Below are 26,042 nucleotides of genomic sequence, written 5' to 3'. Positions count from 1 at the left end.
TCCTAGTTAAATCCTGGCTCTTATTTGGGGCAAATCATAGGGACAAGTTTCTTTGGTGAAAAAATGAGGGCACGCTCCGCAGCGTCTCAGGCTTCAGAGCTGTAGATGGGATGAGTATGTTACTACATTTTGGGAACTATGGGCTAGATCAGAGCTCCCCAGCCTTTCTGGATTGGTGGCCCAGGGGGAAAGGGAGGAGCAGGGAAATGTGTGCATGTGCATGCACAAATAGGGCCACTAGTGCCCACGAAGGGGGGGCACGAAGGGAGGCTCAGCCAATCTCAATGTATACATGGTTGTACTTTGACAATAAAGGTTCATTCATTCATTCATTCATTCATTCATTCACGTGGCGGTGCTAATACAAGTGGGGGGTGCGTGCACACATGTGCACACTTACCAGTCATTCCCACAGCCTGGTGGCCAACAGGCCCACAGGTTGGAGACCCCTGAGCTAGATAATTTTGGGTGGCAGGGCAAATGTGGCCTGCAGGCCATAGGTTGCCAAACTCTAGACTACTGTTTCTCACGGCTAAATTCATTGAGCCGGCAAAATCCCAAGTAGCAGTCCTAGTACTGGGTTACTATTCTTGGGTTAATGTCATGGTTCCAATAGATTAAACCAATTAAAAGAACTTCAAGGCAAAGATTTCTTCCTTAAAGAACATTTTATTCAGGAAACATTCGTCTGTCGGCAATCCACATAGCACCATCCTAAGATGTTGTTCACCGTTGCGTACACTTTTTCAGCCACCCCATTCGTAGACGGGTGAAAAGCCAATGACAGTCCTTGCGTTGAAGCAATTATTTTCAGAAAGTTTACAGTGAACTTCAACTCCCACCTAAATTCCAGTTGAAGGACATAGGAGCATGGACTTCTCTGAATCTCTTTAAAGCAGCTACATATCTGCAGCTTCTTCACAGTCCCAGCTGCTTTAAAGAGCTGCAAGTAGAATGTCAAGGATCCCACAGATCAAAGCCCCTTTCTGCATTCATATTTACAGCATTGCAGTTGTCCAGCGGTCTCCAAACTTGGCAACTTTAAGGCTGGTCGACTTCAGCTCCCAGAATTCCCAGCCAATATGGCTGACTGAGGAATTCTGGGAGTGGAAGCCACATATCATAAAGTTGTCAAGTTTGGAGACCCCTGATTTTAGTTAGTTAAAAGTATGGGTGAGCTGTACTTTTACAGGTCTTTCAACTCAGTGAAACCATCACACAATCATCTCAGACTTTTCTCATACAGCTTGCACCGTAACAACATTGTTGAAAAAGAAAATTCTATATACACAAACAAACAAAAACTTCTTGGAATGGCTAGAAATAAATATAAATAAATATAAATAAATATAAGCTGGCCAAACAAATTGACAGCCTGAAGTTTTCCGTGTCCAGCAGCATAAAACCAAAAGCCAAGCCGTGTAGCCTGGCTTGATCCTAGCTCGGGCTGCATTAAATAAGATAATGGACAAATTATAAAGAAATTGGCTCTATCTTCCGTTTTATCAGGAAAGTAAATGAAACTGCCTGCCAAGCCAGGCTTTGCTATTAAGCCTCTTTTGTGCCGATCCTCCAGCGCTTATGCTGGAAAAGCTGTGCTAAGCTAACAGTGAATGTGGCAACCATCTCAGTTTCCTTATCAGGGACTAGAAACAGAAACACAGGGTTCTTCTTTAGAAGGAGGTACATATGTTTTCTGTCTCTTCATTCTGTACAAAAACAGGTTGGCATAGGTTTGTAAGTTTTATAGCTGGAAATTCCTGATGAGTCTTGGTCTAAGTTGGCAGCCCACGTTCGAGATCCAAGTGGCATGAGACAGGGTGAGCCCCCGTCCTCGCCCCCAGCTCCTGCCAACCTAGCAGTTCGAAAGCATGCAAATGCAAGTAGATAAATAGGTACCACTTTGGTGGGAAGGTAACCGTGCAATGTGGCATCATGCTGGCCACATGATCGCGAAAGTGTCTTCGGACACCGCTGGCTCCATGGCCTTGAAACGGAGATCAGCACCGCCCCCTAGAGTCGGCAACGACTAGCAGAGCAAAATCTGCAGGGGTTCCTTACCTTGGTCCAAGTCAGGGGTCAGCAAGCTTTGTGTAGGGTTGGAAGTGGATGATGATCCCTGTGAGTGGATGATGGGCCTCCTTCTCTGGTGAACCCTGACAATTTGGAGGTCTCTTTGGGGCAAACCACAGGGACGGGTCTTTTTCTTAAGAAAATGAGGTTGTTTCATGCTTGGGAAATTTTGGAGGGCAGGCCAAAAGTGGCTTGCAGGCCATAGGTTGCCAACCTCTGGGCTGGTGTTTCTCAATTCCGTCTGAATGTCAATATCCAGAGGATGCTGTTAGACTCTGCCCAGTGATTATCACTATTGGAACATTTGGGCCTAGCTTTCATTTTAGACCAGCATTTCTTAACCTTGGCAACCTTAAGATGTTTAATCTTTTCTTTTGATTATTGTTACTAGTTTTTTTTTCTTATTGTTTTTTCCTTGACTAAATCAGTGAACTAAATGCTATTTCTGGCCAATGTTAGGCCTATGAATTGGGTGGTGCTGTTTGAAACCAAGAGTCCAGATGATGGAACTTAAATCATAATTTCTCCCATAGTCACCTGTCTCATTTCTCTACCAGATGTGCTCATGCAGAAAACAGATTGGAGAAAATTATATAGGATGAAGGTAAAATACAGCGGAAATGTTCTGTGTGTTATCCAGAAGATGATTAAAATTAGACTCCATTCCTTGTTCTAAATGGTCATACCAACTTTTGAGAAGAAAATGTAATTATTTGAATACTTAGAGCCTAGGATGGTATCTACTGTGGCTATTATAAATATATAAAAAGTAGGAGGAAAGACTTACTCTATCTGGAAAAATAATAATCTAATTGACTATAATACAATTATTTTTGAGAAGGCTGATTTTGAATTTAAGCCATGCTATCTAAAATTATTCAGCTGAATTTTAACTGAAAAACAACGTGTTCAATCTGAACAAGCAAAAAGGGCATTATTGAATAACGGGGACAGAAATAAAATAAATGTGATATGGTCGAAGCATATGGAGTTGACATAACTGTGCAGTTCTTTGTCCTGTGAAATTATTCAGCACTTAGCAGGCTAAGGATGAAATATTGCACTGAAAATATTGGAAAATAAGGGCATTATAACCTTACTATATAATCATGACCTAAAATAGTTTCTTTGAACTTGAAACTTTCAAGAAGTATTGGACAACTTCCATTACCTGTTACCAACAAGGTTGTTGGATGACGGCCAGTGTTGTAGCCCGGGACATTTGGGGAAAAGACCTACAATTTTACAAGTTCAGTTCCAAAACTTGATGCAGGTCAAGTTGGGAGTTGCTATTCAAATAGAAAGTTTGAAACTGGAATTAGCAACATAATTATCAACATGTGTAATTGGGAATTTCTGAGTGCCAACCACACTATGGCTTGTGGATAACTTATGACACTTTAATCTTCTCCCATCATCTTAGACCAGGGGCATCCAACAGAATTACAAAAGAAAAAAATAACAGAGTTGAAAGGGATCTTGGAGGTCTTCTAAACCAATCCCTTGCTCAAGAAGGAAAGCCTGTATCATTTCAGATAAATAGCTATCCAATCTCTTCTTAAGAACCTCCAGTAATGGAGCACCCACAGCTTTTGGAGGGAAGCTGTTCGTTCCACCGTCAGGAAATTCCTCCTTAGTTCCAGGTTGCTTCTCTCCTTGATTACTTTCTATCCATTGTTTCTTGTCTTCCCTTCGGTTACTTTGGAGAATAGGTTGACCCCCCCACTTCTTTGTGGCAACCCCTCAGATATTGGAAGAGTTGCTATCACGTCGCCCCTAGTCCTTCTTTTCACTAGGCTGGACATACCCAATTCCAGCAACCGTTCTCCATACGTTTGATCCACCAGTTGCCTAATCATCTTTGTTGCTAGTTGGGAAATTCTGGGAGTTGAAGTCCACAAGTGTTAAAGTTGCCAAGGTTGGACACCTCTCTCTCAGACTAAGTAATACATTTCTGAGAAATCCTTCTTCCTTTGTACTTCTGAATTTACCTACTTGCTTGATAACCTCTTTGTATGTTCTATATCATGGTCAAGTTTTGGACCTGAGCGTCTGATGCTGGTTTGCTATGATTTCATCCAAAAACACAGTCATTTGGGAGAAACTTTCTGTTGGTTATTTCATTGGTATTTTCAGTAATTCAGTAATTGGAAGACCATTTTAATAAAGGCGTTTGTGTTAAGGGTGAAAATGAGCTACAGAAAGTTGCTTGCGAGGGCATTTTCACAAAAGAACTAGAGTTCAAAGAGTTTGAATTCTTAACATGTGAGTCTGTAAGGTTTTTCATGTACAGAATCAAAATTTCCAGACTTTCACTCTCCTGTTCCAGATTCACAGAATGCCTAGAGTTCTCCTTTTTGAGAAACCTGAAAGACTTTTTGTTACCATTTATTGAATTCATATAGAGGTTTCTAATTATATGCATAGGTAATTTGTGGAAGACATTGGTTTGTGTAAAGAATTAATAAGCACCGTCACAGCTACAAAATTAGTCTACTTTTTTGGTAGTTAACTTCCAGGTTCTTGACATACACTGGTATGAATTTCTTTGGTTGGCTTCCGACATGTTATGTAAAATCAGTGAAATATATATATTTTACCATACAAGTCATAAATGGGATGGCATGGAATAGTTTACCTTCACACATGTGTAGATGTGTAGACGTAACATAATGTGAGGGCAAAGGTTCGTTCCCCGAGCTTCTGGGTTGGTTTCCGAACGTTTCGTTACCAAGCTAAGTAACGTCTTCGGCAGCCTTTAGGCGTTTAGATACACATCAAGTGTATTTGGGAATAATGTTATTATTCTGCTAACCAACTTATAAATTATTAAACTATAAAATAAAATGATATCAATATAGCTTTTAATAGAGCAAAATGTCCACACTTCAGGGTGGAGCTGTGGTGTTCTTGGTGTCCTTCGAGGTTTGCTGGCTGATGATGTTACCTAGTTAGGTGATGAAGCATCTGTAAGTGAATAACCAAACTTACAGATACATTACTCCATAATGTAACTTTAAAAAGATCTGAGAAGATAAAAATGTGTCTGTGGAGGCAGAGAGATTTGTGTAACAGGCATTGCCAGTGAACATTTTTCTCCCCCGTTTCCATTTCCTTCATTTCCTTGCTTTGAAAAGAGCCTCTTACCAAGATGGTTTTAAACTTTGCAGGTCTACACGGACGGTTCCATTTAGGGCAACGTTTTGAATTGGACTTTAATTTAGAAATGCATGTCAATTAATCTTTCTAAACTCCTGAATGTCTTTCAGAAGCAGGAATGATACTCTAATTCAACACAGACTATTTAATGCAGATCTGGGCCTTTTCCAGCCCCCAGGCCATATCCGGCCTTTGGCTCTCCTGGGCCGGCCTGCGTGAGGTCATTTGGAAATTAGAAATCAAACGTAAATAAGTGTACACCAGGCACGCCATACAATGGTATTGCTCTTATTCTGAAGGCAACTGCTATTTTCTCCCCCACCTTACGTTTGTGTGTGTGTGTGTGCCCTCCTCAAAAGTCCCAGTCCACAGTTTCTCATGTGTCCCCCTGGGAAAGTTAATTGCCCATCTAAGTCTTAGAAGGGAGAGAGAGTAACAATATCAGCTGCCGGTCATCAGCAGTTTAAGGCCATGTGGAGGACCAGTTAGTGTTTAGATCTTGTGCTTCTGTTGCCACCTCCAGATTGCCCTTGTGTTCTCACCCTTGGCAGTCACACAGCCTGGGATACACAAGCATTTGCAAAGCATTTGGTATGCAAACTAGCATAAAAGTGTCTCTTCCTACTTTTGCCTCGTCCTGTTCTCCTTCAGTGAAGACTTAAAATTAAGCTTTCTTATTAGGACCTGGTGGTTGTTAGTTTGCTTCTCCTTTCCCCCCCCTTTATTTTGGATTTTAACTTTGCAAATGAACAAAAAATGTGTAAACAAAAAACTTTCTTACTATAAGAAGTTTCCAAACTATAATTAATTGGTTAATGCAATAGAGAAAAGTCTTTAAATTGCAGTTTCAGTGTATGTTTTTTTAGTATCTTTGTGCCAAATACTTCTATCAGGACAAAATCATTTAAGAACTAAAGTTTGTATATTTTCTAATATATCTCATCCGTTAAAATGTGTAGTTTGCTGGCTATATAAGGTAAAGTTAATGTGCGTTTTACCAGAAGATTCTTAATTAATGTAATTGGAACGGACTAACGTGAATATTTCTGGAAATTACAACTGCATTAGAATTTCACTGTATTGTGAGAGTTGGAGGGCGATGCTTAGTTTTGGAAACCAACAAGAGCAAAACTCTTGTTGTCAAGAGCCTTAACTGGGAAAAATGGTGCATCACAGGGCAACAGTTTTTGAACCAAGGAACTTCAGATATGTTAACTTACAGAATGTGTCCAAAATTCAGGAGCCGTGATTCCAAGAGAATAAACGTTGGGGAAGTTGTGGCCGCTTCAGTGCTACTTGCTGTTGCTGCTGGGCTACTGCTGTGGTCAAGTGATTTTTGTTTTCAACATTTTGTGACACTTTCCAAACCAGTCACGCAACCCGTTGCTCCTTCCCCAATCCAGCAATTTGCCTGTCTGCTGGAAAGTGGGGGGAGGAGATTTCTGATGTTCCCTGCCAGATTCCCACAAGAAACTTCACTGGGGAAGCCAGAAGGAAGTCGGAAGTCGCTCCTGCTCCCCCTGCTTTTTTGATCACTCAACGTTTGTTCTGCTTCTCTGTTTATGTATGGAAATTCCTCTGAAGGATATCAACAGGGTGCAGGTTGTCTGGTTATTTTTAAAACTGCAGTCTTTGCAATTCAATTTGACAATTTAATGTTGTTCTCTGTAATGGCGAGCGGTGAGTTCACTGTTTTCCTGCTGCCTCTTCCTCCGCAGCACAAAGAATACAAGTCCCTCAGCGAGCAGTTCTCCACAGCAGCCATTGCTCACGGCACAGAGATTGAGAGGCTGAGGAAGGAACTGGAACGCCAACAGCAGAAGAAGGGGGACAGGCATCAGCTCGTGAGCCTGCAGGAGGAAATCGATTCTCTCCGGCTGGCCCTGGAGAAGGCTCACGGGGAGCGGAAGATCGTCGAAGATACCTACGCCAAGGAGAAGCAGGTGCTCCAAAAGGTAAATCCTCTGCCATGAGTCACCGGCCTTCTGTATTGCAATGACTGTGGGCATAATAGGGCCCAGCCATGGTTCATTTAACCATAATGTATTGGGGGGGGGGGAAATCAACATTAACTTGGGTGCCAAACAAGTCATAAACTGGGCTTCAAACTATTGTCTTTGCCACCGACAGCTAAATTAAAACCGCCTCACAATGACTTTGCCTCATGTGTGCACCAAGTGTGCAAATAAATTTAATAAATAATAAGTCAGCATTCAGACGTTTTCAAGTCCTTCTCAAAAGACCGATTGCTTTCTGATTGTTGTGCACGGTTTGTATCATTAGTGAGGCCTTTTCTAAGGGCGGTGAGGCCGGTTCGTGTATTTCGCAGTTGGCCCGTTCAGTTAAATTCCCCCCCCCAGACAGGCATTCGGGAATGGGTAGGCCGAGCCCGCCCGCTCACGATTCACAGGGCCTCGCTAGGCCTTGAATTTCTGCAGGGAGGAGAAATAGGTGCTGAATCTGCACATCCAGCTTTTCATGAAAACTTTCTCCCTCGTCATTGTGCTTGCTGGTGGTGGAGTTTCAAAGGTCATTTGTTTGTAGCAAAATTTAAGGGTCGTGCAGAAATACTTAATAACCATACGAACATAACGATTTGGGGCTCTGAGGTTCTTACTAGTGGCCGTCAGGACACCCGTTGGTTGATGGATTTGTAAGACAAATTTGTTGTGTGGGAATAGCACAAATAATGGCTGGCTAAGAGCAAATTCATGACCTTTTTCAACGGACAAATGTTTAAACTGTCCCAGTTGTATTCCTCAATCAGTTTCTCTTTTTCTGCTTTGGGAAAATGTGTGCGTTGACCTGAGAATTCTCCCGTTTCTCGCCAGATCATTCAAATAATCTAAAAAAGGAAGAATGCCTGGCTAATATTAAAGAGAGCATTTTGTCCTGATTTTTAATATAAATCCAGAGGTGGTGAGGTTTGCAAGGGTTCCGTGCTATTAAACATGGAAGGAAAGGAAGAAAGGAGGTGAATTTGGATACAAATTTTTGTGGAAGGAAAGAAGGGCAGTTACTCCCGCACAGATTTTAGTTTGTAACTTTCCATTTTACAGGCTTTTTCCCCTCTAACTGCAACAGAATATATATAGATGGTGTTGCACGAACTATATACCCCAAAGGACTAATAATAACAGACAGTGACTATCTGGACCATCTGTACATCTGCAAGACATCTAATGCTGATGAATCCTCAACATTTCACTCTAGAAGTCAGCTGTACTAGAACTCTTTCATATCCTCATGTTTGTTTCTTATTTAATTTATTGCCTATTATTGTTCAGCACCCAAGTACTCACCGTCTCGGAGAACGAATCTCCATCATCATCCCACACCCCAGGTACAGATATTCACCACTATTACACGCGAACACACACACACACACACACACACACACACACACACACACACACACGAATATTACTTGATAAAAATAACAGCCAATTCTAAAAAAAAAGAAAAAATCAAATGGCAACTCGGTCGCCATAACATCACACAGCAATTTTCATCCTCAAGCTCCAGAAACCCAACTGAAACGGCATACAGGTAGTCCTCGATTTATGTCCACAATTGGGACCAAAATTTCCATTGTTAAGCAAGGCAGTTGTTAAGTGGGTTGTCCTCGACTTTTTTTTACCATGCTGGTTAAGCCAATCACTGCAGTTGTTAAGTGAATCAGGCGGTCATTAAGCAAATCTGGCTTCGGCCCATGACCCTAGGACAGTGCAGCTGTCATAAAGGCCGAATTTTGATCACGTGACCGTGCAGCGGTCGTAAGTGCAAGGATCCGTTGTAAATCACCTTTTTCAGTGCCGTTGTGACTTCGAACAGGCACTGAACAAGCAGTTGTAAGCTGAGAGCGGCTTGTATTTATGCTTAGGTGATCCAAGCCATCTTGTGACTTGCAACCGTGCCGAAGGCGAAAGCAATAGTTCAGCGAGGGCAAAATTAATGTACTGAGATGTTGAGGATTAAGAGCATTATCTTATTTTTAAACAGTTTTTAAGGCGCTTATTACGTTGAGCTCAGCTCCTGATGGTTTCGCATACTTGTGCTTTTCTCTGCAAATTTAAAGTCCATTTAACCATTGCCATCTTCTGGGATTTTTTTTTTAAAACAACTTATCAATTTAGGCTTAAGAATGGAATTTCTTGGTGGTCTCCCATCCTGGCAGCTAACAACTTTGATGTTGTTTCAAGAACTTGCTGGACCTCGTGTTCTTTTTGAGCTCAGCCCAGGCTCTCACGGGGCTGCCCTCTAGCCGGGCACCGGCATTGAAAAACGGCTCTAATTTTGTCCCTTTCTGGGGAGTCTTCTCCCCCCTCTGTTTTTTAGCATACGGAGACGTTCGTTGCAAAGCAGCTCGAAGGCCTTTCTTTGGTTCTAAGAGTGCCTTCCCACGCCTTCCCGCTTTCCGTTTCTCCTGGCTTTTAACGTCACCTGCAATTACTGCTAAAGTGTCTCTGCAGAGTTTTCCTGCTGAGGAAAGTGTGGAAAAATGTATGAACATACATTGAAAATTAGATATTTGTACAAATGTCCGAAATTGCTATTCTAGAACAACAGCAAAAAAACACGTTATGATACGGAGGCACCAAAGCCTCCTTTTTATAATTGCTCAAAAGCCTCATACAATCTGAGTAGCAGTTTCCCCAAATTAAACTTGTTCTTCAGTGAGCTGCAGTTTTGTTATGCACAATAAAACTTGGAGTGTAAGGTTGTGGTCCTGTGCAGCCCCTTGTAACAGAATAATATTGCTTGCACTAAAATGATTGTCCAAAACAATTTAGGGCAGTCAAATTGTAGTGGGCAGAAACCACTTAGCTTCTTCGGGTGTGCTAATTTCATTTTTTGGAGAGACAGTTTGGTGTAGTGATTCAGGAACCAGGTTAGATCCAGGAAACCATCATTTCTAGTCAGCCATGAAGCCAGCTGGCTAACTTTGGGCCAGTGTCTCTCTCTCTCTCTGGTTTGGTTATGCCAAACCAGTTCTGAAAATCTTGCTAAAAAACTGCAAGGACTTATCCAGGCAGTTGCTACGAATCCAGATTGACCCAAATGCACACGCACAAAATGATTCATTTAATTGGTTTGATTAATACAGCTAGTCCCCAACTTCTGAACAAAATTGAGTCCAAAATTTCCATTGGTAAACAAGTTTGTTGGCACGTATGTTTTGCCCCATTTTACAACCTTTCTTGCCATTGTTAAGCAAATCACTGCAATTGTTAACACAGTTGTTACGTGAAAGTGGCTTCCCATTCTTGTTTGCTTGTCAGAAGGACGCCGCAGCCGTCATAAATGCAAGACAGTTGCCAAGGGTCCAAATAAGTCACTATTTTCAGTGCTAGTGTAACTGAATGGTAAATAAACGAATGGTTGTAAGTCAAGGACTACCTGTGTTTTGCTTAGGGTTGTGTGTTCCAGGTGTGATGGGAAGCAGTATGCTGAGGCAGTGCGCTGATTCGCATTCTCCCATCCCAGGGATTGTGGGAAAGCAAGAGACTAAAGCGGGTTGAAGTGAAGATGTTCAGATGTGAGAGAAAGGGTGTCGAAGAAATTTTGCCTTAATTTACGCACTCTGAGTTTAGGAATTTATTCTTAAAATTTTTAAGATTCTGTATTTACCCCCAGAACAGCTTTAACAATATCCTAAAATCGGTATCATTTTTTACTTCCTGGGTACTTGATATATGTGGCTTGAAAAGAACCTTAAAAATTGACCAGAGATTGATGGGTGATTTATTTATTGCAGCATGTTATGGACCACCCACTTTGCTAAAAACAAACCAGCATTCCCTAAAACCAGAAGCAATCAATAAGGGGCTAGTAACTCTCTATTGGGAAGGCCACATTCTCTTTTTGATATCCTGGTCACAACTATTGTTTAGTGTTTGTGGGCCAATATCACAGCATTGCATCTGGCTAGCAGGCACCCAATTTTAGCAGAGGTCTAAAATACACATGGGAAGGCAATCGGTCAGTAACCCTTTTGAGCCCATCTCCAGACCACTTTACAGGTAGGTTATTATGATATTCCAATGAAGGTTACCAATGCCCAAATAAGAGAGTTGAAAGGGACCTTGGAGGTAATCTAGTCCAACCCCCTGCTCGGGCAGAAGATCCTATACCATTATCAGCTGGTGTCATGACTTTTTTTAAGTAAGGTGTATAATTCCTAAAAAAATGCTTGTGCATTGTGTCATATAATAATAATAATAATAATAATAATAATAATAATAATAATAATAATAATAATAATAATAATAAGAAGAAGAAGAAGAAGAAGAAGAAGAAGAAGAAGAAGAAGAAGAAGAAGAAGAAGAAGAAGAAGAAGAAGAAGTTGTTGGAAGGGACCTTGGAGGTCATCTAGTCCAACCCCCTGCTCAGGCAGGAAACCCTATACCATTTCAGACAAGTGGCTGGCCAGTCTCTTCTTAAAAACTTCCAGTGTTGGAGCACTCACCACTTCTGGAGGCAGGTTGTTCCACTGGTTAATTGTTCCCAATGTCAGGAAGTTTCTCCTTAGTTCTAGGTTGCTTTTTTCCTTGATTAGTTTCCATCCGTTGCTTCTTGTCCTGCCTTCATTAAGTCTTCGTTAAGTGTGCCTGCATATGTCATACATTGCTTTTTCTAAACAACCACAATGTTTATGATGGCTTTTTGTTTAATGTATGCTTCATTAAGCTTTTCACAGCCTTTTAAAAATTAATTTTATTTCTCTTACTAACTCATTTTTCCCCTTGGCTGCCCAACTTCTCAGAATTTTCATTTTGAGTGAAAATGCGAGATAAATAGCTCATCTGGTAAAATATAATGAATTCATTCTTGTAGGTGATGGGATGTAGTAATAGAATGTTTATCAAAGTAACAATTTTAAATCTCTCTGCCATAAGTAAATTTTTCCCCTCATTGAGCCAGTCTGGAAGCCGGCTGTTCCACTGGTTAATTGTTTAAACTGTCAGGAAGTTTCTCCTTAGTTCCAGGTTGCTTCTCTCCTTGGTTAGTTTCCATCTGTTGCTTCTTGTCCTGCCTTCGGGCGCTTTGGAGAGTAGCTTGACTTCCTCTTCTTTGGGGCAGCCCCTGAGATATTGAAACACTGCTATCATGTCCCTCCTCGTCCTTCTCTTCACTAGACTAGACCTATTGTCAGGGCCTGCTTCAAAACCTCATGCCAAGAAAGCAGAACTCATGGAAGCAAACTCTTCCAAAAGGAACTTTTATTAGGAGAAGCTGATAGCAGGCATGCTAGACAGGATCTGAGGTTTTCTGGCACAGATTGATAGGTTAAAGTGTCCCCAAGCAAACCCCACCCCAAAGTTCAGTCGTTTCAAATCGGCCAATCCCCAGGTGTTAGGTCCATTGTGGGAAAGGGGAGATAACATCAGGCCAGCTCCGGTTGTAGCAGTGGTGTTTAGGCGGCTCTTCACACCTTCTCTTGAGAGCGTAGAGATAAGCCAATTGCCGGAGGTTACGTTCCTTTCTTCCTCCCCCCTTTGCTAGCTGACAGTTTAGGGAGAAGAAAGTTCAGAAAGAAACAACACAGGAAAGCAAAGTGTTACATTGTAGTGATAGAGGAAGCCAAGGCAATAAACCCGCACTCACTCCCCCGCTTCCCTCCAGGAGTATGGCAGAACCCAGGAAGAGAAGAGAATGGAATTTGGGTTAGGGAAGCAATAGGAAGGAGAAATAGGAAAGCAAGATAGATATGGGTTCTGACATCGTGCCCCCCTTAAAAATACGAGAGACAAAAGAAATGTACAGAGGTTAGTCGGGTTTGTTCAGGTAGGCAGTGTGAAACTTTTTTAATAGTTTGGGGGCTCTAATGTGGTGTTTGTGAACCCATTTGTTTTGGGAGGTGGGAAGTTGCTTCCATGCTACTAGGTATTGGGTTGCGCCGTGGTATTTTCTGGAGTCTAAGATTTCTTTTATTTCAAAATAATGTTCCCCCTCGACCATAATGGGGGGAGGTGGGGGGGAATGGTTGGTCGTAAAGGTGATTGTTGTTCCTGTTTTAACAGGCTTCAGTGGAAAATTAGGTGAATTTGTCTGAGGTTTTTTGGTAGTTCTAATTCTACTGTTACTGGATTTATGATCCTTTTAATAGGGAATGGTCCCACGTATTTTGGTCCCAATTTTTTGGATGGTTGCAATTCCAGCAACTGTTCCTTATATGTTTTAGCCTCCAGTCCCCTGATTATCTTTAATCTTTGACTTATGTCCACAGCTGAGGCCAAAATTTCTGTTGCTATGCGAAGTATTTGTTAAATAAATTTTCCCCATTTTACGACCATTCTTCTTGCCACAGTTGTCAAGTGAATCACTGCAGTTGTTAAGTTAATAAAACAATTGGGAAGTGAATCTGGCCTCCCCATTGGCTTTGCTTGTCAGGAGGTCGTAAAAGGGGATTACGTGACCCCGGGACGCTGCGACCGTCATAAATATGAGTCAGTTGCCAAGCGTCCAAATTTTGATCACGTGACCCCGGGGATGCTACAGTAGTCCATCATAAGTTTGAAAAAAAGGTGATAAGATGCTTTTCCCAGTGCCGTTGTAACTTTGAACGGTCGCTAAATGGCCTGTAGTAATTCAGGAGCTGCCTGCCCTGCAAACATTTGCTCATTTTGTGTTGCCTTCCTCTTTAAGATACCGTTGGGAACCACTCACTGGCCTAGGCTCAGAGCAAAACACTCATTGTTTTAATGAAGGAGGAAGGAACCGGTTTTGCTATAAAAGTCAGCCGATGTGAAACAGGATCGGCCTGCAGGGTATAGTGACCTCAGATTGGCCAACCTTGTGGACGTTGACTTGGTTTTCTTGTGTTCTTCTTAGAGGATATCTGACTTGGAAGAGGAGAACGGCCTTCTGAAGGAAGAAAAAGAGGCCCTGAACAACAAAATCTTGGGTCACTCCGAAGGTAAGCTGAAGTAGCAGATGGCTTTATTCGTATGGATAACTAAGTGAAAGTGTTTGTATTTTTTCCAGTGTGTGTTTATGAGTCCTTTCTCCTTGTCTCCACTGTAAATAATAATAATTGTGATAATTTTCAAACAGGTTGCCTCTTTTCTCTGTCTCAAAAATATTGCTTGAAATTTCTCTGTTGAAGGTGGAGCGGTTCTAAGTATAAACTGATTTAATCCCTGGAGCCATGAGGAGGGGAGGGAATTGTATTCTATGCTAAAAAGACCCTTTGCCTTGAAACTGCCTTGAAAAGTCTGCGGACAATTTAAAAACAGCCATGTTCAAACCAGAACACATTGGGCGCCTTCGGAAAACACTGGAGCGATCCAGAAGAGAATCGGTTTAACATAAAATTGAGTTAAACGTTAACCAAGCAAAAGAGAAAAGTAGGGAAATGAAAACAAGGCTGAAATGTAAGCATTCGGTGTTACTTTATTGAAGCATTGTAGTCCGAAAATTGGCTAAGAAATGCATTTCAGGGCTGAAACCGTCAGAGGCCTCATTTAGACATCAATCGACTCGCCTGGCGAAATCAATATTACTTGAACTTTGGAGTTAATTCGTGCGCTGTACGGCAAGGATGTCGAAGTGTTCCTTTCTGCCTTAGAGGAAATTCATGCCATGTGAAAGTAAATAATACTGTACAAGGATGACCTCTTCCTTTAAAAAAAAAGTAAATGAAAAACAACCACATTTTAAAAAAAGTATGCCTGATTAACTGGGCATTTTAACTTTTTGTTGGACTATTTTTTTAAAAGAAAATTGCTCTGATTGTAGGTTCCTGCTCTGTCTGTGAAGTGGCACAGAAGCATATTTATTAAATTTGTAGGCCAACCATTTCACCAATAAAGCGACTCTGGATGGCCTAAGGCAGGGCTCCCCAACCTTGGCAACTTTAAGACTGGCTGGGGAATTCTGGGAGTTGAAGTCCACAGGTCTTAAAGTTGCCAAGGTGGGGGACCCCTGTTCTAAGTTATTTATAATGCTAGCAAAGTAGACCATATTCCTAAGAATGTAAACTGTCAGAAGTTTCCTTTTAAGGGTATTAACCAGTGTATTTCCATTCTGGATTGCAGTTATTTTTTTTTAGCGTATGGCTTAGAGCACCTGGATAACGGTGCTAAAATTACAGAGCAGGGGCACGTAATACTGTGCTACACGTACGATAGAAACGTGTAATCCATTTTGTAAGGTGTGAGGAACTGACTGGATCCGAAGCACTCACCGGACTGCAGGGAGCACTGCCAACAGGCAGGCAGGCAGGCTGGCTAAGAGCTAAATCCGCAGGCTGCTCTCCAGATCAGAGAGGGTGACCCCCCCACCCCTCTTTTCAGTGGCCCTCAAGATTCTTCCTTATTTTTTATAAGACGAATTTGCCAAAAATGCACTTGAAGAAAATCAGATGAAGAAGGAGCTTGACGAGGAGAGAGTCCGTTACCAGAACCTTGTGCAGGAATATTCACGGCTGGAGCAGAGATACGACAATCTCAGCGAGGAGATGGCTCTCATCAAGGTAATAATGGGGGAGCGCTCTTATCTCGAGGTCACAAGGAGATGCCCAGAGATTGGGGGTAAGCTGACTGCCAGTTAGCAAAAGCAACAACATTTAGCTTTATATATTGCCCCTTGGTGCTTTACAGCCCTCCCTGGCTGCCTTACAAAGTCAGCCTACTTGCCCCCAACAATCCGGGTCCTCATTTTACCGACCTTGGAAGGACGGAAGGCTGAGTCAACCTTGAGCCGGTCAGGATCGAACTGCTGGCAGTGAGCAGTGAGTTAGCCTGCCGTGACTGCATTTTAACCACTGCGCCACCAGGGCTCTACTGATGATGTAGCCGTGGCCTGTTTGCAATTTTTAGGGCTATTGCTAATATTTAGTCCCAAGTGATAGCCTGTGTTCTTCTGTGCTTTGATTCAGTTGAATGGAAGAGAACCTGCTTCTGAAATTCCTTCCGGAGGGTATGATCCGATCAATGGAATCATAATGAGTGGGACAGGATGCTAATTAATTAATTTTACTCCGTCTTTATGTTCTGAACTTACGATTCTTATGTTAGTGGACTTAAAGGGTCACAAGCTTTTTGTAGATCAGTTAATATTGGCAGCAGAGTTGTATAAATGATTTTACAAGGATGATCTAAGCCAGTGGCCATTTATGCTTTATATATTGGGTTTATACTTTAAGACCTGTGGGCCTCAACTCCCAGAATTCCCCAGCCAGTATGGCTGGCTGGGGAATTCTGGGAGTTGCTCCACAAATCTTGAAGTTGACAAAGTTAGACGCTCCTGCTTTATATCATCTAACCCTAATGGCTATGGACTGGCCAATCAAAATGCTGCCTTCATCTTGGATTGATTGGTTTGGCTAATCAAAATGTTGCTTTCCTCTGCTCCACAAGAGTCCTGGCCAGCAGCCAGGGCAGTTCATCTGCCCTTGTGACAGCACAGTCGAACTCCAAGGCCGTATTTGAGCATCTCCTGATGGTGAGACATCACCATGGCCTCTACCCTGACTTAGATTTGGTCTTCCGTTTTCCCCTTGGAGACCACCACGGGCCTCAGCAAATGTTTGGTGATTGCCTGTTTGGATTCAATGGCCAGACAAGCAGCTCTTTCTTCTCATTCACGTACTGTCTCCGTACAGAAGTCTCAAGCACATCCTTTGCCTCCAGCCTTAGGCTGTTTTGTTTTGTTTTATAGGAGCGCAACTGTGGTGAGGTGGCTTCATCCCTTTATACAATTCTCAGAGAGCTTTTTCTGGGTACATTCATAGAAATGACCCACCCAAAGTCTCTGTTTCCAAATTTGGTGAAGAAATTTAAAAGGTCACTTGGGCTGATTTAGATTTTAATTGCACACATGGCCTAGGTGAGGAATATGAGGGGTGTGTAGACAAGAGGCTTCATTTCCTTCGTCCTCTGCTGCTATAAATACATGTGAAGCATCTCCTGGGTGCAGTAGATTAAGCGTCAAGGCCTGACGCTCTGTTTATCACTTGAGGCCTCCTTGGTCACAGTTCCATCTGGTGTGATGCTTGGATGGTGACAGGAGGCCCATGTGGAATACAAGTGTCAGCGTGTCTTCTGACGTGGGTTTTGCGCATCAGCCAAGTGGCCTCTCCTCAGCCGACTGTAAGGTTAACGTTGTGGTTTCCTTAAAAAAAAGTAATGCAACTCCTGACATTATTTCTAAGTAGAAACGGTCGCAATCTCAAGAGAGGTCAGCTTAACAATTGGGGTTTTTTGGGGGGGGGGGGGTTTGCATCTGATGTTTTGCATGCGATGTATCAGCTGAGTCAACCTAATATGGTGTTCCTCTTTGGATAGCAAAGCCCAGGGCACAGGAGAAACCCCTCGAACCAAAGCAGCTTGGAATCGGACTCCAACTACCCATCCGTCTCTACGTCTGAAATAGGAGATACGGAAGATGCCATACAGCAGATAGAGGTATGGAACTGGAAGCCAAAGAAGAATTTCTTCTGCAGAGGCAAAGTAAATGTGTTATCTCTGGTGACCTCTGTCTGGGCTGAACTACAAGCCCCCCCCATTCCCAACCAGCGTGGCCAAGATGGGGCGGTAAAGAAATCTAATTTAAACCAACGATGGCGATTTGAAAGTAGGACTGAACAGAAGATAAAATTCTGGAGCAGCAAGCATTACAACCTCAGCTTTGTATTGAGAGGATCTTTCCTGGTTTTATTTTTTTTTTAATTAGCCAATTATGGAGGATTACTGTTTAAACCAATGCTTTTCCTAGGGATTTGCAACTGTACATAGAGCACAATGAGCAATAATGTTTTAAAATTAAGACCACCATTTGCTAGGGATATATTTACATAGATTTGCTTTCCAAAGAGTTGAAGGAAGGTTCCTTTCTTGCAATCTTTCAAGGCATTCAGGTGTCAAATTTCAATATATTTTAGGACTTTTAAAAAGCTTCTACATTTCACGTTGCACACACAAAGTTTGTGTGAGTTAAAATTACTTAAGCTAGAGTTCCTTCGTGTTTTAGTTCTCTTTTCAAACCTGGCCTTGAAACTTTGAAATTCTGCATTGCAGTTGGTTAGAATCCCATTGCAACCCACTTAATTAATTAATACGGCCACCCATCTGGTATACAACATTGTTTTTAAACGGAATGAAAGCACAACCAATAATTAAAAACATAAATAACATAACACGGTATAAAATAGCATCTGAGAATAATCACATCGCCTCAAAATCAATATAACCAAAAAGCCAGCTCATCCACACTGCCAGGGCCTCGGGATTGATGGCAAAGCTAAGTTTTTGATGCCTCATATAATCCCAGCTGAGTTGGGGCAAATTTGATTTTTGTTTTTTTTTGGGGGGGAGGGGAATGATGTCCCAAAGGGTGGGTGCCAGAGCAGAAAAGACGTTCCTCCTGGGTCCCACTAAATCAGGGGTCTCCAAATTTTATCACTTATGTTAAAATTAACTCCCAGAATTCCTCAGCCAGCCAAGTTTGGGTCCCTGCACTAGATCTTTGTTTTTCAACTTTGGCAACTATACGATGTGTGGACCTCAACTCTCAGAATCCCCCAGCCTATACGGCTGGCTGGGGAATTCTGGGAGTTGAAGTCCAGAAATCTTAAATTGCACCGGATGGTCCTCTCTTGAGGACAGAACCCAGAGCATGTCTCTCCTGCCAGACCTAATGGAATGAGTAGACGTCACTGGGGAGAGATGGTCCTGAAAGTAACTTTGCCCCAAGCCATGCGTGACACACGAAGCCTTTTCTTACATGCATGATGCTCTTGCTAAGGTCTTGTATCTCTTTTGCAACTTGGGTGTGTATGAGCCCCATTTAAATTTATTCCTGTACCTAGGAGACCACAAGTTGAGTTGTGGAGGATAAAAGCAGATATTTGGAAGCCTTCTCCATATTGGAAACGTTGACCTAGTCACCTGTTTAATTTGCAAAGTGCTTTTCGGCCTTCCCATTTAGCCAAAAAGAGTTGAACTATCTAGATACACAAAAACCGCCTCTTCAAAGATATGCAGCAATTCTTACTTCAAGTCCTGGTTTCCAAAAGAGAACCCAACTGCATTTTCTTTCTCAAATGGGGGTCTGCTTATTTGTGGGTGGTTCTCAGTGATTCTCAGCAAAGTGACCCCATTCTTCAAGTTTCCAGAGAGTTGGTGTGTCTTCTCTGCTGCTTTACCCTTCTTTCACATTGTTGGCTGTTCCCGTTCCTCCGTAGGAAGTTGGCTTGGAGAAGGCAGCCATGGACATGAGTCTCTTCCTAAAACTGCAGAAGAGAGTGCGGGAACTCGAACAGGAGAGAAGAAAATTGAAGACTCAGCTGGAAAAGAAAGAGAACGAAAGCAAGAAATCTCAGGTAGAGCCAGAACCAATTTTGACTTACCGTAGGCATGTCTGTAAAAAATTAAAACGTTCTTTAAGGGTCTACAGATTGAGCCACGTGTTGTAGTGAAAGAACCCCCTGTCCTTATATTTAATAACGCCTCTAAAAATTCAAGGAAATGAAACTTTTCCATGTTTTGACATTTCAACGTGATCCCTTTAGTTTTGAACTCCTCTCCAAGGTTGCCTGCTGTGCGAGGGGAAAGAGAGAGAATTCATAATATCCCCTGGAGTTACTATAGAAGGAGGGAGGGTGGGGATATGTACCCACAACAGCTGGCATTTTAATTGTTTATTTTTCTTAGTAAGTTGGGGTTGTCAGTAAAGGTAGTCCTTGACTTACAACCATTTGTTTAGCAATCGTTTGAATCGTGACGGTGAAAAAAGTGACTTGCAACTATACTCCCACTTGCAACCCACGATCACGTGAGAAGAATTCTGGTGCTTGGCAACTGGCATGTATTTATGACGGTTGTGGCATCCCAGGGTCATGTGATTGCCATTTGTGACCTTCCCATGTGGCTTCTGAAAAGCAAAGTCAAAACCTAAGCCAGATTTGTTTAACACTTAACAACCAAAGCAATTCATCTAACAACTGCACCAAAAAATTGTAAAATTTGGCACAACTCATGAACCACCTTATTGTGGTCATAATTCAAGGACTATGTATAATGGACCACTAGAAAGTGTCAGTATACTTTTGGGGGAACAGTGAGTTTTGCACCATGGTCCAAAAATGTTTTGAAAATCAAATTCTCAAAATGATTAGAGACAATCCTTTAAGGATCTAATGTCAACCAGTGGGGAAATCAGGAATTCAAAGGAGCATAAAGGTTTATGGCACGCTTAAGCTCTCCACAAGAATCTGACCAACTGCCAAGGGAAATGAGCGGGAGATAAGAGAGGCTGAGATCTCTGGCGGGTGCGCAGGGACTCGTGACCTAGGACGCGTTTGACCCCTCCCTCCCTACCTCGGCTCATCTCCTACACAACAATTGCTTGTCATTGTTTTGTTGCAGATTCACTTCTTTCTTTGCACCCTACCTTGCTTCATTCTAAAGTAGCCATTAGTTTCCATAGTGGTGAATATCTGCAGCTCGGGTGGAGGTTCGTTCTCCGAGCTTGTAGGTTGCTTTCCGAATGTTTCGTTTCCCTCAAAGCCTGGCACTCCACGAGCCAATCCATCAACAGACACATCGGTCGACAGGCAGCCTGCAAACCCCTCAGGAGCCAAATCAACTGCACAGCCATCCAGAGACATCACCGCCCCTCAAGCCCCTTCCCCCCCACACACACAGCAGTTGACCTGACCTGATACACTCTCCCCACCCCAAGAGCCGTCACCAGCCTCTCTCCGAAGACTCAACCCTGACCCGCTGGTCATTCACGCCCTCCCGTGACCCTCACCTGAAGTAGCCTCCCCACCCTAAGAGCCGTCACCAGCCTCTCTCTGAAGACTCCTCACAAGACCCTCACTTGACACACCCACACCTGAAGCCCTCATGAACAGAAGAGCACCGACACACACACACACACACACACCCTAAGCGCCGCTAAAGATGTTCCCTAGCCTGGTAACCAAACGTTTGGAAACCGACCCAGTTGCTCGGAGAACGAACCGACACCCCCATTACTCTTCCTGTCACTCCTGCGTACGGATGGTGTCGGGGAGGTGGGCAGCTTCAGAATTTGATGAATAGAATTTGCCTTCATTTGCGAGAAATAAATGGAATGATGAATTTACAGTCATCCCTGACTCCAGAATGGAATATGGAGGTAGCAAAGGTTACTCCTGTTGAGCACAGAGCAGAAATGGATATGTTAACATTTGAGAAATCTTATCATTGAAAGTAGCCAAAGACCCTAGTCTGCTTTTTATTTATTTTTTTATTTTTTCTAAAAAAACTATTGGAGAACTGGCATTTTAGAAGCATTTCTGCCATCCCCTCGGATGCATTTCAGCGCTGGTTTTTGTAACGAGCAAAGTACCGGGTACAAAATGAATCCAATCTAATGGCGCCGTTCCAATACGCTTGGAACCGCCCCATTTAAGACTGTAAATACTGAAATGTGTTCTTAACTTCGGCATCTCTCTCTCCCGAAGAGCTTTTTCTTCGTTAAGCTTCTCTTCCAGAATATTATTCCTGGAGTTGAGAGGATCTTTGTTCTTTTTATAATTGTTTCCTGTGGCCCTATCCATAATATTTGCATCCTGCGATGTCTACACTTCGGATTTGTGGTTGTTCATTAGAAATACATCCAGAATTACGACTCTGAGTTTTGCTGCTGCGTCTTCTGGGCAGGAATGCATAGTCCCCGTTGAAATGATTTATCTGGCTGTAAGGTTAATGAGCTTGGCCACCACTCCTTAGCAGTCATGAAATCCAAGCCACATCAATTGTATTTCCTGGCCGCTGGGAAATTTAGATCCTGGCTCTGCCTTTGGCTCTTGATAGATTGTGATGAAAAGGCAGCCTCAGATTGAATGCCCACGTTTGCTCTGCTTCTTGCAGCTGAATTTTGCAGTGGGCCGAGTTTAAGATGCGGCATTTGGCTAAGGGGAATCTGCAGCTGTTCTTGGAAGGGAAACGTAAATAGGGGCTGGTGGCCTTTTCATTTGAAGCGTGTTGGATTTCCCTAAAAGATGCTGCATTGAAGTTGGGCAGCATTTCCTGGCATCTTAAATGTTTTGCGTTCACCTCGGAAGCACCGAGGCTCTTCCAGGGCGAAAGGATTGGCCGCTGGCATCCCCACTGCCCGGGGGACGCCCGGTTGGGGGCTCCTTCCAGGTTCATGTGCCCAAGTAAGTGGTGTGTCATGGAATTGCGCAGCAGCTGTCCAGATGAAGTCAGAGACGCTAACACAAACTTGGGGTTTTTCTTATAAATATAAATATATTGAACCCTCAAAGTTACAGCACTCCTTGTCATCATCCAGAAAAGGAAGGACACGAGATAGTCAGGGACACAGGAGCATCACGAGGTGAATTAATCGGTATACAGAACACGGGGAAGGGGAAAAAGGGAAACTCCCCCTTTATATTTACGGCAACCTCATGAGTGAGTCAGCACTGTCTAACTCAGGCGTAGGCAACCTTGGCTCTTTTATGACTCGTGGACTTCAACTCCCAGAATTCCTCAGCCAGCACCGGCTCAGGAATTCTGGGAGTTGAAGTCCACGAGTCATAAAAGAGCCAAGGTTGCCTACCCCTGATCTAACTAATCAAGTACAACTGTGTGTTCTGGCCTATTGTACACTTTACGGTTCCAGCTACTAAATTCGACATCCTAACGTGGTACCTATCTGTCTACTTGCAACTGCACACTTTTGAACTGCTGCGAAGGGCGGGAACTCAGCCTGGTTGCGCAGCAGCAGCAGGGGAATCTCAAAGGCCGGCTGGTTGGTCAGCAACCCAGAGTCCTAACCGCAAGAGATACTTGCATTTTATGAGCCAGGAGACATATTTGTATTGGGACCTTTCCAAATGCTACTACGCCAGTCTGGTGTTGTGGTTGGTTAAGACCACAGGCCAGAAACTGGAAGACTCTGAGTTCTAGTCCTGCCTAAGGGAGGAAGCCAGCTGAGTGATTTGCTCATGGCCTCCTGCAGCGTCCTTTTTAGGATGCCCCCAGACGTGCTCCGCTTTTCCCAGCCATCTCCGAGTAGGAAATGATGGGGAGTCACTTTCTCTCAGCTCCAAGGAAGAGGCGGTGGCCAGCCCCGTCTGAAAAACCTGGCCTGGGGGCTCGTTTCACTGCGTGAGGCAGAAGGTTGAGAGTGAGAAGAGAAACAAGCAAGCAGAAGGTGGGCCCACCAGGGTTTCCCACCAGTCTGCCAGGGCAGGAGAGAGAACGATGGTGGAAACCTTGGGCTAGTCTGCTCCGGTAGAAGGAACGAGTAGTGGAACCCAGGAACAGCACGTATTATTGTCCATCTCCCACTGCTCTGAGGACAGCTCTGGCGGCAGCAGGAGGTGGCTGCATCTCAGTGGAAAAAGCCAACATTTTAATGCAGAAGTCTGCAGATTTATAATAATAAGTTGGAAGGGACCTTGGAGGTCATCTAGTCCAACCCCCTGCTCAGGCAGGAAACCCTATACCATTTCAGACAAATGGCTGGCCAGTCTCTTCTTAAAAACTTCCACTGTTGGAGCATTCACCACTTCTGGAGACCCTCCGAAGCCTCAGCTGCCCCTTGGGTTTCGTGAGGGTGATCCAATGGCAGCGTTAGCAAAGACCGCTCAACATTTCTAGCCCGGACTCTCCAAATGCATCCGGATTACAAATTCTGGGATTTGCAGGCGACACCACCGTTGTAGTCCCGAAGCGCGAGAAAGGGCAAGGCAGGGGAAACCTAGAGGGCTTTGGGCATAGCGGGAGGCAGTTTCATAAGAGGAAGTCCACTGGGCCCACCGCAGGAGCATCCCCTTTTCCTGCAAAGGTAAATTGGGATTGACGGTTCTTGACAACCTACATTTGCTCCTCCGGAATTGATATAACGTCTCTTGGCAGGCTTTGCCTCCACTCAGAATGCCTGCTGCCTCTTAATCGGCGCTGGCAGGCTAAAAAGAGAGTCCTTGCGTGCGTCCAGATTTCATATCTCCGTGAGAGGCAAATGTCCTTTTGCTACGTCTTATGGACGGTGGCATTTCTGCTCTGCCTCCACCTTCCACTTGTCGGTTTCTCCTTCAGCGGCTGACCCTTCATTTTGGGAGACTCTCTTTTTAGAAGTTCTGCTTCTCCTGCGCGTCAGTCGCTTCGGTTTGTTTGGGGCTTTTACGGTGCAGAAAGAATCATTTATTTAAAAGAACGCTCATCCCAATCGGGGCCCTTGGAGAATAGCCTTTCTGCTTCTTTTTGTGACGCATTTTGTATTACCGTTGACAAACAGAAGCGACAACCGCCGAAACGGGAAAGAAAAACGCCCTGCAACTTCTCAATGCTCCCTTGCAGAAATTCAAAATGGATTTGGGGGGAGGCGGACTTGCAGCCCCCAAGATGCCATCGCAGACCCTACTCTGGCAACTGGCTGTGTTGGCTGAAGCCGTTGCAGTTGGAGGCTGAAAGGTTTCCTGCTGTGAGCACGGTATAAAATCCCAGAAGGATGGTCACATTGGCTGAGTCGGTTGCAGTAGATTCCGGGTTTTATGTAAGATTAAAGACTAACAAAGTGGTGTAAGAGTTCCTGGAATCCATCTCATTCATGGTGTTAATGGTCTTCCAGCAGCAGCTCCTGGAGGTCAGTCTAGGAATATTCCACCCAGTAAAAGACTGCAATGCAATAGAAATACGGGCACATGTGTGTATGAAATATCAGCTCTCTATCGGCATATGTAACATTGAGGTAGCCCCCATTAGAAAACTAACCAGATTTTCTGGACAACTTCTGTATAGCGATAGCAATAGCACCTAGATTTATATACCGCCCCATAGTGCTTTTCCAGCCCTCTAAGTGGTTTACAGAGTTGGCGTGTTGCCCCCAACAGTCCTTTGCACCTGGAGGAGCAGAATGAAGAAATTGGGTATTGTTAAATAACGTTCATATAGTCCTCGATGTATAACCATTTCTTTAGTGGCCAAAACAGCCCTGAAAAAAATGACTTTTGACCGTTTCTCATACTTACGACCGTTGCAGCGTCCCCATGGTCATGTGATCAAAATTCAAACGCTTAGCAATTGGTTCGTATTTATGACGGTCACAGTGTCCCAGGGCCACGTGATCACTTTTTGAGACCTCCTGACAAGTAGTGACAATGACCAGATTCACTTAACAACCGTGTTTCTAACTTAACAGCCCCAGTGATTCACTTAACCCCTCTGGCGTGAAAGGTTGTAAAATGGGTCAAAACCCGCTGAACGACCATTTTGCTTAGCACTGGAAATGTTGGGCTCACTCGTGGTCGTAAGTCAAGGACCACCTGCACTTAAAATGAGGGGTTGCTTGTGTTTCTATTCTCTCACGCCATCGTTTTATCCTGACCTCGGATAGCTCCGTTTCCTAAAGACCCTTCAATTGCAGGGTCCTCCTTACCACTGACGTGCTGTCAGCGGCAGACGACGTCAGGCGAGGTGGGCCTGCAGGCAGGAATCCTGTCCGATCAAATGCCTCTCTTCTTCTCTTCCTAATCCTTCTAGGTAATTGAAACGAAGAACGAAGTGGATTTGGACCGAGATACAGATCTAGCGTACAACAGTCTGAAGGTAAAAGAAAATCGCCAGGGTTGTCGGTTTTTTTCCCCCTTCCACAATGCCAGGCATCCAGTGAGGGTGCTAAATAACCTGGAAGAGCTTTGCTGTTCTCAGCCTTTACAAATCTGTCTTTCAGGAGCGCTCTGGAATACCTGCTCATGCTTTACTAACTGAACGGGGTTTTCCTTTCCTTGCTCAGGTATCCCTTGCCCCGAGCTGGAGCTAAACTTCAGCTTTCTTCTGTTTTATAGACCTGCGAAGGTCATGAAC

At 43.6% G+C, this 26,042-nt stretch overlaps 1 protein-coding gene across 3 annotated transcripts in view; it reads left to right on the top strand.

The window, feature by feature from the left end:
- Positions 1-26,042, top strand: part of MYO5B (myosin VB) — a 161,438-nt gene that overhangs the window by 97,537 nt on the left and 37,859 nt on the right. For all 3 annotated transcript variants that reach the window (XM_083355614.1, XM_083355615.1, XM_083355613.1), the window contains 6 exons: positions 6,951-7,187; positions 14,068-14,152; positions 15,564-15,709; positions 17,523-17,642; positions 19,421-19,558; positions 25,719-25,784. In XM_083355614.1, the coding sequence (XP_083211740.1) occupies positions 6,951-7,187; positions 14,068-14,152; positions 15,564-15,709; positions 17,523-17,642; positions 19,421-19,558; positions 25,719-25,784 (792 nt within the window). The remainder of the gene's footprint in view (positions 1-6,950; positions 7,188-14,067; positions 14,153-15,563; positions 15,710-17,522; positions 17,643-19,420; positions 19,559-25,718; positions 25,785-26,042) is intronic.

Source organism: Vipera ursinii (genome assembly GCF_947247035.1).
Source record: "Vipera ursinii genome assembly, chromosome: 2".
NCBI classification, from domain to species: Eukaryota; Metazoa; Chordata; class Lepidosauria; order Squamata; family Viperidae; genus Vipera; species Vipera ursinii.
Note: the sequence above shows the minus strand (reverse complement) of the source record. Positions and strands in the feature narration are given on the sequence as shown.